General features: G+C 43.6%; 1 protein-coding gene across 4 annotated transcripts; it reads right to left on the reverse strand.

Moving 5' to 3' along the window:
• Positions 1-828: 828 nt before the first annotated feature.
• On the reverse strand, positions 829-10954 carry dgkab (diacylglycerol kinase, alpha b). Of its 4 annotated transcripts, none has more exons than XM_057845741.1 (24): positions 10863-10954; positions 10460-10530; positions 10015-10103; positions 9589-9733; positions 9443-9517; positions 9319-9368; positions 9176-9250; positions 8749-8865; positions 8530-8647; positions 8190-8278; positions 7993-8100; positions 7820-7918; positions 7704-7754; positions 7565-7638; positions 7405-7479; positions 7263-7348; positions 7102-7191; positions 6879-7039; positions 6738-6802; positions 3099-3189; positions 2837-3014; positions 2656-2776; positions 2515-2575; positions 829-976 (listed from the first exon to the last, which is right to left on the reverse strand). In XM_057845741.1, the coding sequence occupies exons 2-24, from the start codon at positions 10521-10523 to the stop codon at positions 899-901; spliced, it is 2160 nt and encodes a 719-aa protein (XP_057701724.1). In that variant the 5' UTR covers positions 10524-10530; positions 10863-10954; the 3' UTR covers positions 829-898. The 4 variants fall into 4 exon arrangements, with proteins under 4 accessions (XP_057701724.1, XP_057701723.1, XP_057701727.1 ...); XM_057845740.1 differs by having other exon boundaries at positions 10871-10951; XM_057845744.1 differs by having other exon boundaries at positions 10508-10934.
• Between the last annotated feature and the right edge of the window lie 2083 nt (positions 10955-13037).

Consider the following 13037-nt stretch of genomic DNA (forward strand, 5'->3'; position numbering starts at 1 on the left):
CATGTGTGAATTGAAAAGAGAACAGTCAGTCGCTGATGTCGCGGCAGCAAACGCCTTGGTCATACCGCGCATTTTGATATCCGCATGCCCCAGTAACTAACTACGTTAACTCTAACTTGATCAGGGACACTGACGTAGAGATGAGACTGCTGCTTTGCCAACTTCCTTTAGCAGTGACCGCGTGTGTTAAAAAGACAGGCTCCAAAAAGTCGGCCCGCCCACGTTGCATTCCACTTTTCCTTCTTCTCACTTATTCAGGATTAGTCCTCCTCCGAGCTCGGTTTCCTCACTAACTGTGGATTAGAGTGAGCTCCTTTCCCACCCATGCATTTTGCAAAGCACGTCTCCTGCACTTCTGCCAGAATAGATAAGTATTTACAATTGGCAGGCTGCATCAAAAGGAAGCACCATTTCAATAGGCGTTGAGAGATTGGAAAATCCTCATGTACTGTATACTTTTTTTTTTTTTTAAGAAGTGAAACTGGATCAATGAAATTTCGGGCCATGGCCTTACTGGTATTCATTCCATGACTTATCCTCATATGAGTTGAGAAAACAGAGACATTTGAAACATGTTCAAATAAGATCATTTTTCCGGTCCGTTTTTTGATACACACAAGCGCATGTTAAAAAGTGAGCACCCAACTGTATACAATACCCATGAAACCATACAGTGAACAAAACAGATCACTCATTTTTTATCCTTGTGCTAAAAGAACAACAAAAGACTGCACTGCTCTATTGAAAATGGGCCCCGAATGATTCCTTTTGAGTGACACATTCCAGAATAGTGGTTCAGGATTTCATTTTACAGACGGACCAATCAAACACAATAGTTCAGCATCACTCGGGAAGTACCCTTGTCCCGAATACCTCTGTGGAAAAAACAGCCGTTCTACTAGACCTGGAAGAAGCCGGACGGCTTTGGCGGAGGAGCCATTAACATGTTAGCTTGGTTCTTGTGAGTTATGTGGATCTGGAATGAAAGATGACACAAACTGTTTGAGCGGAAATGTCAACGACTCCATTTCTAGAGTGCGGGCAGACTGGACAGTCTCACCCTGAATTTGAACAGGACAGTATTAAAGTGAGGGAGGGAGGGAATGAGTCAATGTCGCCCCCTGTTGGCTCTTGCAATTGATGCCGTTTTAAGGTACAGCGGTACTTTGTTCCAGGACCTTGTTTGTAAGTGGAAATGGTCGTATGTCGAGCAAGATGTTCCCATAAGAATACATTATAATTCCATTCATTCGTTCCACAGCCCGAAAACCTACGCTAAATCCTTCATAAATACTGCTGGTACTATAACAAATAGCAATTACACAGAGCAAAACAAATATATAAATGATATAATAATAACAATACCTGTAATAATGTAACGAATGGGGTTCTAATGCGGTGGATGTGTTTTGCGTGGTGTACCTGAACGTGGCCGATGTGGCACGCAGTAAGAGAGGTACAATAGAGTTTTGACTTTCACTTTTCATGCTCTGTTCTCAGCCACAGCTGCGGCGGACAGTAGGCATAGTTTGTTGCACAGGTTCTGAAATAAATGATTCAGAACCTGACGAAGCTGGCGATTTCTTTGCCAATGTTACAATAATGATAATTGTGACCTTAACTTCTAAAGACTGGCGAACGGAGGTCGGAGGAGGACCCTCCAAATCGTAGACATTCTACGGCGGTATTGTCGAGCCGATTCACGGACGCTCATGTTTTTCTATCATTTCCATCTTCATTTCAATAGTAAGCGTTACCTTTTTTCACCACCCGCACTAACATTCGTGGATCCCATATCGATTTCTCTCACAAGAAAATCCGCCGGGCGGGGAAAAAAATCGTTCGTCGTATTTCGAGCACGTCGCCGGATGTAGAAACAAATGGTGAGTCAAATTTGACGTCGAAAAGATCGTGCGTCGTAGCGGTCGTATGTGGAGGTACCGTTGTATAACCACAGACCATTACTGAACGCTTGTGACATTTTAAAATCAACATCGACTGTGGCGTTCAATTCATTCATTTTTTAGAGCGCTTATCCTCACGATTGTAATCCTTTTAAATGGCTCCGATCTGTAATTCTGTCGATAACTTTAAAGGATCTCAAAGCCGAAGATTGTCTGTTTTTTTTTTGTTTTTTTTTACCGGCAACGGCCTCCCTTTCCGTCCTAAAGCGTAACTGCGTCCTTAAAGCACCCCTGAGCGTTTGGCCCATGAAAGCGGCACCAGAACCGTGTGAGTCTTAAGTGGGTTAGAAAAGTGTTTTTGCCAATCAGCAACTGGGCGGAGGCTCGATGAAACGGCCCAGAGCGGTCGACCCTTTCGGAGGAAGGGGAGGAGAGGAAGGGCTTTTTGGAGCAGTTCCGGTTGGAACGTTAGGGTTCATTAGGATCAGCATTGGTAGAGGGAAGATGTATGCCACAGAAGGAAAATATTTCAGATGAAATCCCATCCAGTCCCTTCAGGATTCAGTCAGCAAAATTTGAAAACTTTTTCATTAGCCTGCGTGAGACTTACTGTACAAGGAGGTTGCATCCATGGCTCCCCGTCAATTTGCATGGGCAGGGCTTTAAATGTCCTGTCGTCGAGGGACATTTTCAATTACTGCTGCAAGTTTGAAGCAATGATTTTCTCTTCAAGCTAAAAGCAGAATAATACCTAATTGTCAGTTGGGAAGCCTGTGCCAGTCTGTGCCCGGCGCTCTTCAGTCCAGTGTAGATCTGTCCCATTTCGATCATCCCTTCCAGGCCTACCACCTCTAGACGCTTATCGGTCATGTCTGTCAACATATCATGTTTAAAAGTCTTCGACGCCAAAAGGAAAACGTATCGCCGCACACCTTGTGCCGTTGTTTTAAGAACGTCCGGATCAGTAATGACTTCATCGCGCCGCGCGGGTGACGGACCGTCAGGCGCCGTCGACTCGCCCCATACGTTAGAGCCTCCGTACATGCTCGGTATGTTGAGGACGGCGACGCACGAGAAGGCCGCGCTCAGGTTTAGAGGTTGTCCGCAGCACTGTGGGAATGCACCAAAAAAAACTGGGATGGTAGGAAGCTCCCTCAAAAGCTCACATACTGTAAGTGCCAGAAGAAAATTCACCTCAATGGCAAGACACTCTGAAAGGTTCTTGCAAGAGGAACTGATGGTCTCACTTGTTGCAAACTCCAAATACCAAAGCTTGTTTTTCATTCTGTAGAAGGAGACTACTGTACATGAACCCTGTTTGGGTCCAAATTGAACCCTTTTCAAGTGTGGATATGTAAAAAGTAACATCATCGATTTTTGCTTAGCCAAACTTGAAAAAGGTTCAGTCTTGATCCAAAAATAATATGCTGCAAAAGTGTAGTATTTTCCACCAAAGATGAAACCACACTTCTGGACCACAACTTCTACAATAGCTGGATAACTGTAAATACTACACAGCGGACCAGTATAACAACTCGTGGATGTGGACGGTAAGCTGAAATTGATCAACGGCAGAGGTCTCTACATGAATTTTGAACACATGAAGGATTATCTATTAAAGATAACAAAGGCTCTGACTTTCATTTGCACGGATATAACATGGCACACACGAATCGGCCATCTAAGGGCATAGGAGGTGTTGCAATTATGATTGACAATCTCCTGGAATGTATTACAATTGAGCTCCTTATCCCCAATTGTAAAAACATAATTATCTGCTGTGTCTACCGAGCTCCTGATTCAAATGTCCAGCTTACTGAGTGTATGGAAAAGATACTGTATAAAACGAATAATAAGCATGTTTTTTGTTGTGGAGACATTCATCTTAGGATAAAATATGTACATACATTCATGTCTGATGAAACTGTTACAGTGATCTTTGTGTGCGCCAATTGTTGCCACCATGTACAGTGCCTTGCAAAAGTATTCGGCCCCCTTGAATCTTGCAACCTTTCGCCACATTTCAGGCTTCAAACATAAAGATATGAAATTTAATTTTTTTGTCAAGAATCAACAACAAGTGGGACACAATCGTGAAGTGAAACAACATTTATTGGATAATTTCAACTTTTTTAACAAATAAAAAACTGAAAAGTGGGGCGTGCAATATTATTCGGCCCCTTTACTTTCAGTGCAGCAAACTCACTCCAGAAGTTCAGTGAGGATCTCTGAATAATCTAATGTTGTCCTAAATGACCGATGATGATAAATAGAATCCACCTGTGTGTAATCAAGTCTCCGTATAAATGCACCTGCTCTGTGATAGTCTCAGGGTTCTGTTTAAAGTGCAGAGAGCATTATGAAAACCAAGGAACACACCAGGCAGGTCCGAGATACTGTTGTGGAGAAGTTTAAAGCCGGATTTGGATACAAAAAGATTTCCCAAGCTTTAAACATCTCAAGGAGCACTGTGCAAGCCATCATATTGAAATGGAAGGAGCATCAGACCACTGCAAATCTACCAAGACCCGGCCGTCCTTCCAAACTTTCTTCTCAAACAAGGAGAAAACTGATCAGAGATGCAGCCAAGAGGCCCATGATCACTCTGGATGAACTGCAGAGATCTACAGCTGAGGTGGGAGAGTCTGTCCATAGGACAACAATCAGTCGTACACTGCACAAATCTGGCCTTTATGGAAGAGTGGCAAGAAGAAAGCCATTTCTCAAAGATATCAATAAAAATTCTCATTTAAAGTTTGCCACAAGCCACCTGGGAGACACACCAAACATGTGGAAGAAGGTGCTCTGGTCAGATGAAACCAAAATTGAACTTTTTGGCCACAATGCAAAACAATATGCTTGGCGTAAAAGCAACACAGCTCATCACCCTGAACACACCATCCCCACTGTCAAACATGGTGGTGGTTTGGGCCTGCTTTTCTTCAGCAGGGACAGGGAAGATGGTTAAAATTGACGGGAAGATGGATGCAGCCAAATACAGGAACATTCTGGAAGAAAACCTGTTGGTATCTCCACAAGACCTGAGACTGGGACGGAGATTTATCTTCCAACAGGACAATGATCCAAAACATAAAGCCAAATCTACAATGGAATGGTTCAAAAATAAACGTATCCAGGTGTTAGAATGGCCAAGTCAAAGTCCAGACCTGAATCCAATCGAGAATCTGTGGAAAGAGCTGAAGACTGCTGTTCACAAACACTCTCCATCCAACCTCACTGAGCTCGAGCTGTTTTGCAAGGAAGAATGGGCAAGAATGTCAGTCTCTCGATGTGCAAAACTGATAGAAACATACCCCAAGCGACTTGCAGCTGTAATTGGAGCAAAAGGTGGCGCTACAAAGTATTAACGCAAGGGGGCCAAATAATATTGCACGCCCCACTTTTCAGTTTTTTATTTGTTAAAAAAGTTGAAATTATCCAATAAATTTTGTTCCACTTCACGATTGTGTCCCACTTGTTGTTGATTCTTGACAAAAAATTCAAATTTTATATCTTTATGTTTGAAGCCTGAAATGTGGCGAAAGGTTGCAAGGTTCAAGGGGGCCGAATACTTTTGCAAGGCACTGTACACCTTAGGAATGTATCCTTTAAGAGAAAAGCATTTTGAGTCGCTACTCACACCAGCTGTGATAACACATAATCACTTTTGCCACACACATAGCCACAACAAATGTTCCCACAGCTAACAGATGCTAAAATGTCAGGGACATGACAACGCCATAACCTTGTACGCCCTGAAATTAATCGAGCTGCTTGACTGGACGCCGAGTTATTGATTGTTGATTGAGTTATTGTAGTTTTTGGCCATCTGATGTATGTACCATGTCTGAGTGTGCGTTTTTAGTTGTATGGGGGTCGGGAAACTGATAAGCATATGCTTCCTCCCGTCTGCCTTTGTCTTCTTCTTCGGTTCCTTCGGACAAATCATATCACATTTTGTAATTGTCAATGATTGTCAATGATACCAATGATGATGACAATAAATATTTCATTCAGTCATTCATTGAAGATCAAATTTTGCAAAAATGTGGGCAGATTTCAAACAGAACGCAAGGCTTAAACAAAACCGCTCGATATACGGCGCAATTCATGCGATAGGCGGCGCCTCAAGTCACCACACTCTATCTGCAGATGTCCTCCATTATTTGCTGATGTTCTACTGTAGAAGTATTGCTTTGGTGTCATCTTAGTGCCAACGAACTACGTTGAAAGGGCTTAAGTTGTATGTTGTGTCATCTCGGTGCCAAAGAATCTATGATGAAGTACTGTTTGCCGAGGAGCTTCATTCTGACCAAAGTCGGTGCTGCGTTTCGAATCGCTCCCTTCTTATGGCAGACCAGGGTTGACCAAATCCAAACCTATGCTGTGGTGTTTTCCATGTCCCCCTCCTCCAACACACCTGAATCAAACAATCGGGATCATTATCAGGCTTCTGGAGAGCTTGCTGATGACATCATCATTTGATTCGGGCGTGTTGGATGAGAGAGACATGGAAAACACGACAGGATAGGTGGCCTCGAGGTCCGCATTTGGTCAACCCTGTTATAGCAGAACTCTGTACAATTGAACTTAGTTCAGGAAATGACCTTTATTATTAGGGTTATGCGTACTTTTAGCAGTGAGGTTTTTTCAATAATTTTGCTCTTCTCGGTTTGAACTAGTGCAGTCCTACGCCACTAGAAACTATCGTAGACTTGTTGATACCATTTGATAATGCGGGACACCACAGGGACTACAGTACAGTATTTGAACAGCCCTCTTTTGAGAGTTGGACAATACTAAGCCAAAGTACACCGTACTACTCATATTCACCTGCTGTTGAACTTCCGAGGGTATTTCTCTCTCATGGAGTGGAAACGATGAGCAACAGACGCATCCTGAAGTCGAAGAGAGGAAAAAAAACTTTTGACGTTTGTCACAACGAGAACCAAACCAAGTATCGCGTCAACGCACTGATCCCACTGAAAAGTAGTTGTTGATGATATGGTAGGGCACAGGGTCCCCTTCTTGATCCGGATCATTCGGCGTCACCCGAATCTTCCAGCGGTCCATGCGGATCACCCGGCTTGCCTCGATCCGCTTCAGAATCTCCGTCAGATCGGAGCCGTCGTATCCTTCCGAGGGGAAACGGCGTCATCTCGCCGAATCTAAATTCCCTTCAATTTGACGCTATTACCTCCTCCCCAGCGGAGACAGCGAGCCAGGTCGTTGCCGGTCCCCAAAGGCAGGATAGCTACCTGGGGATTCACCCGGAGGTCGGCCTTGTCTGAAAACACAGTGCTAGGATTTATCCTCACGCCCGGGAATCCTCCGGGAAGGCAAAAGCGGCGGCCGCACCGATGGCATCCAGGATCCACCCCGCCGTGCCGTCTCCTCCGCACGCCAGGATCCGGTAGTCTCGAAGATTACGGAAGATTTGCAGCCTGAAATGAACCGACTTAGCGCCGAGAAAATGGATAGACTGGCAAAAGTGCAATACCCTGGGTAGGGACCTCCGTTTGAAAGGTTGTACACTTGACGTGGGTTCAGAAGGTGCTGAAACTTACAGAGAACTCTGGAGAGCAAATCATTAGATTTCAGATGCTTTGTTTTGTTAGTTTTTTGCTAACGAATCTCATTCCATTTACGTCAGAGCTTACCTCTCACCCTGGTTTCCTCCACTTTTGGGGTTTACAAAAACCAACAGTGGATGAATGTCGGGAATGGGGACAACCTGGGGGAAAAGATTTGCTCAACGGTCGTCACGTTTGAAAGATCAGATCGCACGTTTTCTATAACCTGTAAGAGGTTGCCGTCGGGAGCCACGTTCAGCAAGGTGCCGTCCGCTTCCTTCGGGAAACACAAACTGGACTACGGTAAACCGACTTCACGTAGAGCACGGTATGGCGTTCTACCTCAAGGTGACCGTATATGGCCCACGGAGGGAGTATATGATCTTTGAGCGGGCCACAGTCACAGGTGGATATTCCGGTGTAGAGGCACTGTTCGTGGCGCTTCAATGAAAAACAAAGCAATTGCTCAAAATATTGACTGTGTCAAGGGATTGGTCCAAAACCTGGATTCCAACCATCTGCTGGCACCACACGCAACGCCTTCCGGCTAAAGTTTTAATCTTCTTCTGGCAAACTTGACACTTGGAGCTGCGGTCGGATCTGATCCAGTCGTGAGACGGCACCTGAGACAAAAGAAAAAAAACACTTCAAGTAGCCTTCTATTTTGAGCAAAGTCATATTTCAAAGCAGGAAAGTCAAATGTTGTTCTCACCCTCAATTTATGTTTCGCTTTGACAAAGGTGGGAGCACAGAGTTCGCTGTTCTTGTTGGAACACTGACTATGGACAGTATACTTGCAACCTGGGGGCAGAGGCATTCATTTTAAAACAAGTCTACTCGCCGCATGCATCGTACCAGCTTTATCCAAATGGATTGGATAGAGACTGGAACTCAAAACGAGCCCAAACTAACCAGACGAGCTTTAGATCATGTGATAAAAACCATTTTCCAACATTGAAAACTGCTTCATGACCAATCCAATAACTTTTGGACAATCAGTCATCAGTCCCAACCGCAATGACTCAAAAGATGGTCTTTGCGCTCGCTCTTACGGACGCAGCAGAGTCCCTGCTTCCTCAGGCCGAGCAGCATGTTTTCACACACGCAGCAGTAAGCCGGCTTGTTAAAATTCTTCAGTCTCCAAATATGCTGCCCGTCCCTTTCCGGCACCTTTGGGTGTGGAAGCAAACACAAAAAGAAGCGCGTAGGGTTAAGGGACAGGAGCAAAGTCCGCTACAGTACGTACGGTATGTGCAATGTTTTCCTTTTACCTTCAGTCCAAGCAGAACAAGCAAAGGCACATTGTTCATGCCCCCTTTCAGCCATTCCTCCAGCGTGACGGTACCACTGTCGTCCATATCGATTGCTTTCATCATGTCCTTCAGCACCTACGTGCGCTCGGAAGAAAAAAAAGGATGTTTTGGCACAATAGCTCTTCTCATCTCACTCATTTGTCCTCATCGTGTCGCTCTCAAACCACTCGTTCTAAATACCAAGGTCGGATGATTGTTATGAATGAACAAAAAAAAACCCGCTACTGCTACACTCTATACTGCCATTCTGATAAAACAGCCCAAAAAATCAACTGTTGGAACTTGATGAAATTCACCAAAAAGATTTTCCTCTCGGTGATTGCAAGTCCAATACAAGTATACATTTGCGCAGTACGTAGCCTACTAAGAAAAAGGGCGTTCGTACAGTTTTGAGCTCCGCCACGTCCCAGCCGAGGTAATCGGCCGCTCGCATCATCTGCGCGACGATCCGATCCACTTCCTGTCGGAGGTGCAATACATTCAGTCGCGGAAAAGGCTTTTTTACGCCGTAGCGCGGGAGAAACTTACGGCGCTGTCCAGGTGCCCGTTACCATCTTTGTCGTAAAGTTTGAAAGTGACTAAAAACGTGAAATGAGAAATGAAGGGCATTGAAATAAGCAGGCCAGCAAATACCATTTAGAAAGCCACCGACATTCCAGTTTCTCCCGCGGCTCGCCTTCTTCCAGAAGTGAGAAGTAACAGGACACGTCACGGAGCAACACCCCACCTGACAGAAGAAATCGACCTTAAAAATACACACTTACCGTATCTTCTCAAGGTGACGACATAGGTATTTACCCTCGGCTTGGGATTGGGCTTTAGCGGAGGCGTCCGGCTCGACGCTTTTGAAGTAACGGAAGAGGTGCTGGTTGAACTCTTCGGGGAACCGCTCCACCTCTAGGTAGGTCTTGAGGAAGAGGCCGAAGCCTTCTTTGTCCACGTACTAACCGAAGGAAGGACACACGCGGCGGAAACGACGGGCTAGGTTTGAAAATGCCATCTCAATCCTTTGAAATACTCAATTTGAGGTCGGTTTGACATTAACACCATCATGTTGATTTTTATCCAAGGAAGCTCCGATAGCATTTTCAAGAAAGAAATCCATTTTTCCATACTTTCAAATGACAATTTGACCAAAGGAGCGATCGTTCGTGGGAGAGTCCACTTGGAAATAAACAGCATGTGTTGTTGAGAAAAGAAAGCCGTCGCTTCTGCACCACTGACCTCTCCGGAGCCGGAGCCGGAGCCGTGCTCGCTTAGCCGACCCCCGCTTTCAAACTCCTTCATTACATCTTTCACCCTCAAAGTGCTATCTGCAAACAAAGAAAAAAAGTCAATGACTTTCATCAAGATATACTATGTACATTCCACGTGTTCAAACAAACCGTTCTTCATTCGTTTGACACGATGCGTGTGCATTTGCTCTGCCCCGCCGTCTAACCTTTACGATCTTTTGATTTGGAATGAGAGCTCGCCTACGTACGTGCGACTCCTGCTTATGTTGAGGAAAAGTATCAAATAGGCACCGTTTCAGATCAATAATTCATCGGGGTGTTTAACTAGTTATGCATTCGCACGACCGGCAACCTATTGTTTCCAAAAAATCCCACATTTCTATTCATGTATAGCAAAACAAACATAGTACGAGACTGGAATCGCGTACACCTACATTCCATGTATTCCTGCAGCTGGATGAAATCCACAGGTGTCAGTGTACCTTCAGAGGAGGCCATGTCTTTCCTGAGACAGAGACAGATGAAATCAAAGAGTCATCCGAGTCTAGGCATCGTTTGCCGTCGGGTGTATCTTTCTTTCATTTCCCAGTTAGTGACTCCTTAAACCGGTTCCCCTCCATTCCTCCGGCGACTCAGACAAAAGTCAGTTGGAAGTGGAACACTCCTCTCTTTGTCGCGTCAAAAGTCAAGCATTCGCATTTAGTCAAGGAAACAGACACACTGTCCGCACGTTGACGTAAAGCAGTACTAGAAAACCGACCCGAGCGGACGGACAAAATGTTTGACTCGTTCCTACGTTTTCTGCAGACAGTGTAAGCTCTTTACTTCAGCCCTCACCTCCTCACCTCAACGAGCACGACGGCAATCACGGATCTCTGTTAAGTGACAGACAACACGGCCGGTGTCCACATCTCCTGGTATTAAAGGATGTCGGGGATTAAGCGGGGAGAGGAGGAGCCTGTTACAGCATGACGACCGGGAGCTGCAATGTCAATCTGTAGCACGTGAGGCAGCGACCGTGAATGGACGCTCACATTTAGGTATCAATAAGAATATTGAGAGTTGTTTTCTTTGTTTGTTTTTCCAACTCTTGCCACTTTTCTGAAAACATTCAGCCATAGTATAGACAATATGTACATGCAGTCGTGGGTGACTAATTGACCAGATCCAAATTGAAAATAGAGGCACCAAATGACACCATCCGCCAACATTTACAGTACAGCACTTCCTTCAAATGACTGTCTCATGAAGGCAACTTCAAATGCCTTTAAGCCCATGCATTTGAAACAATCACTCAGTCATGCAATTACGGTACTGCACTAATGAAAGGTGTGAAATAGAAAAGAGTGACAGTAATGGCAAACACAGAGCCCTTTGGAACAAAAGACTTATTTGAAAGAAGAGTATTCCTTTCTACTATTAATTTGGAAGTAAATCAACAGGTGAGTATTGAAAGAACAATGTTGGTGTCTTTGGCGTCCCCAGAAAGGCATCCACTCCCAAAACTATTTCCTCTGGTTTTCCTTTTTAACGATGTGATTCATTTGCATGCTGGAGTATGTCTGCAGATAAAAAAAGAAGCTACTGTACAATGTTTCACCCACCCACGCAACCCAAAGAGCATTTACGTACACGATTGAACATTTGCTGGAAATTGCCCAAATTCAATCATTACAATTTTAAAAATTATAATACTGATACAATTAACTTTTTTTTTTTTCAAAGTGAACACTTTCCGTCCAAAAGGTCACGTTCTTGAGCAAAAAGTGATCATTAGCTTGAAAGCATTGGCGTTTCCATTTTCTTCATTTATCATGGTTGATTCGTGGTAGTAATACTTTTAATTAGCACACGTTTTTGTATAACAGTGTTACAGGATCAGTTAAGAGGATTTTTGATTCCAATAGAAACATTGGATTATTTTGTTATTGGACATGAATAAAAATAGAGGATCACTCTGAGCACAGACCGCCCCCCGCCAAGTCAACCCTCACCGTCATTCACCCACTGAGCATGCCGCCCTACTGCTGAATACATTTATGATCTCTTTTCAGGTGATTGTCGAATGACTCCAAAATGGAATCGCCTCTCCCATTTCGTATCACAAACACACGTATGCTACAAGTTTGCTGATAATAATCCATTTATTGCTTCTCGGTTGATCTTGAACACAAACAGACGTGCAGGCAGAAGCCATCGCATACTGCGCCTTCCGTATGTGTCACTTACTGGTGGAGGTAGAGTTTTCATTCATAAGGAGAAATATTTCAAATCTAATCCATATTTTTCCGAAAGAATTATTTGTCGTCCTTGAAAATATATGAAAGGAAAAAATGTTTGATTATTGAGAAGCTCGAATGGGTTGATAGACACTAAAATTCACTTTTTCTCCTTTACTTATTTGACTTTTTTTCTAACTTACATTTCCTGTGTGATCGTCATTTCAGATGTATGGTTCATGGTGGTTCCTTAGGCTTGTTTGTTATCTTTAAATTTAGACAACAGTGTACCATGCCACCCATGTTGTGTATGTGAATGTATAGTAATTAAAAAAGTTATTGGTGGAGGTAAAACAGAACAGTTGAACTATTTCTGGCAAAAATGGAACATTTTAGTGAAATCGTCATCATTTTAAATCATAAACTAAAGACCGTGTCAAGTAAAAAATAATTTTGATGGTATTGAATATTTTCTTTGAATTAAAATACATTAAATAGAAATAAAAGTAGTCATTAAAATAGTCCCTTTATCCATTTTACATATGTTGCCACTTTCTGTCCATCGGTGACTTAGTGCTGTAGTACATTTCTATGGCTTACTTTTTACCCAGTGCAAGTATGTCTAAGTTGCAATAGCATAAAATAATCATAAATCGGATAAAATGATTCAAATGAAGTCAATCAAAAGGATTTCTTTATTTTTTGGAACAAATAAACTGGACTAGTAGAGGACGTAGTGGTTAGTGTATTTTTTTCCCCTCCTCCCCAGTAGACGGCGCTATATTTTAGTCTG

This window comes from Corythoichthys intestinalis, chromosome 9 (assembly GCF_030265065.1).
Source record: "Corythoichthys intestinalis isolate RoL2023-P3 chromosome 9, ASM3026506v1, whole genome shotgun sequence".
NCBI classification, from domain to species: Eukaryota; Metazoa; Chordata; class Actinopteri; order Syngnathiformes; family Syngnathidae; genus Corythoichthys; species Corythoichthys intestinalis.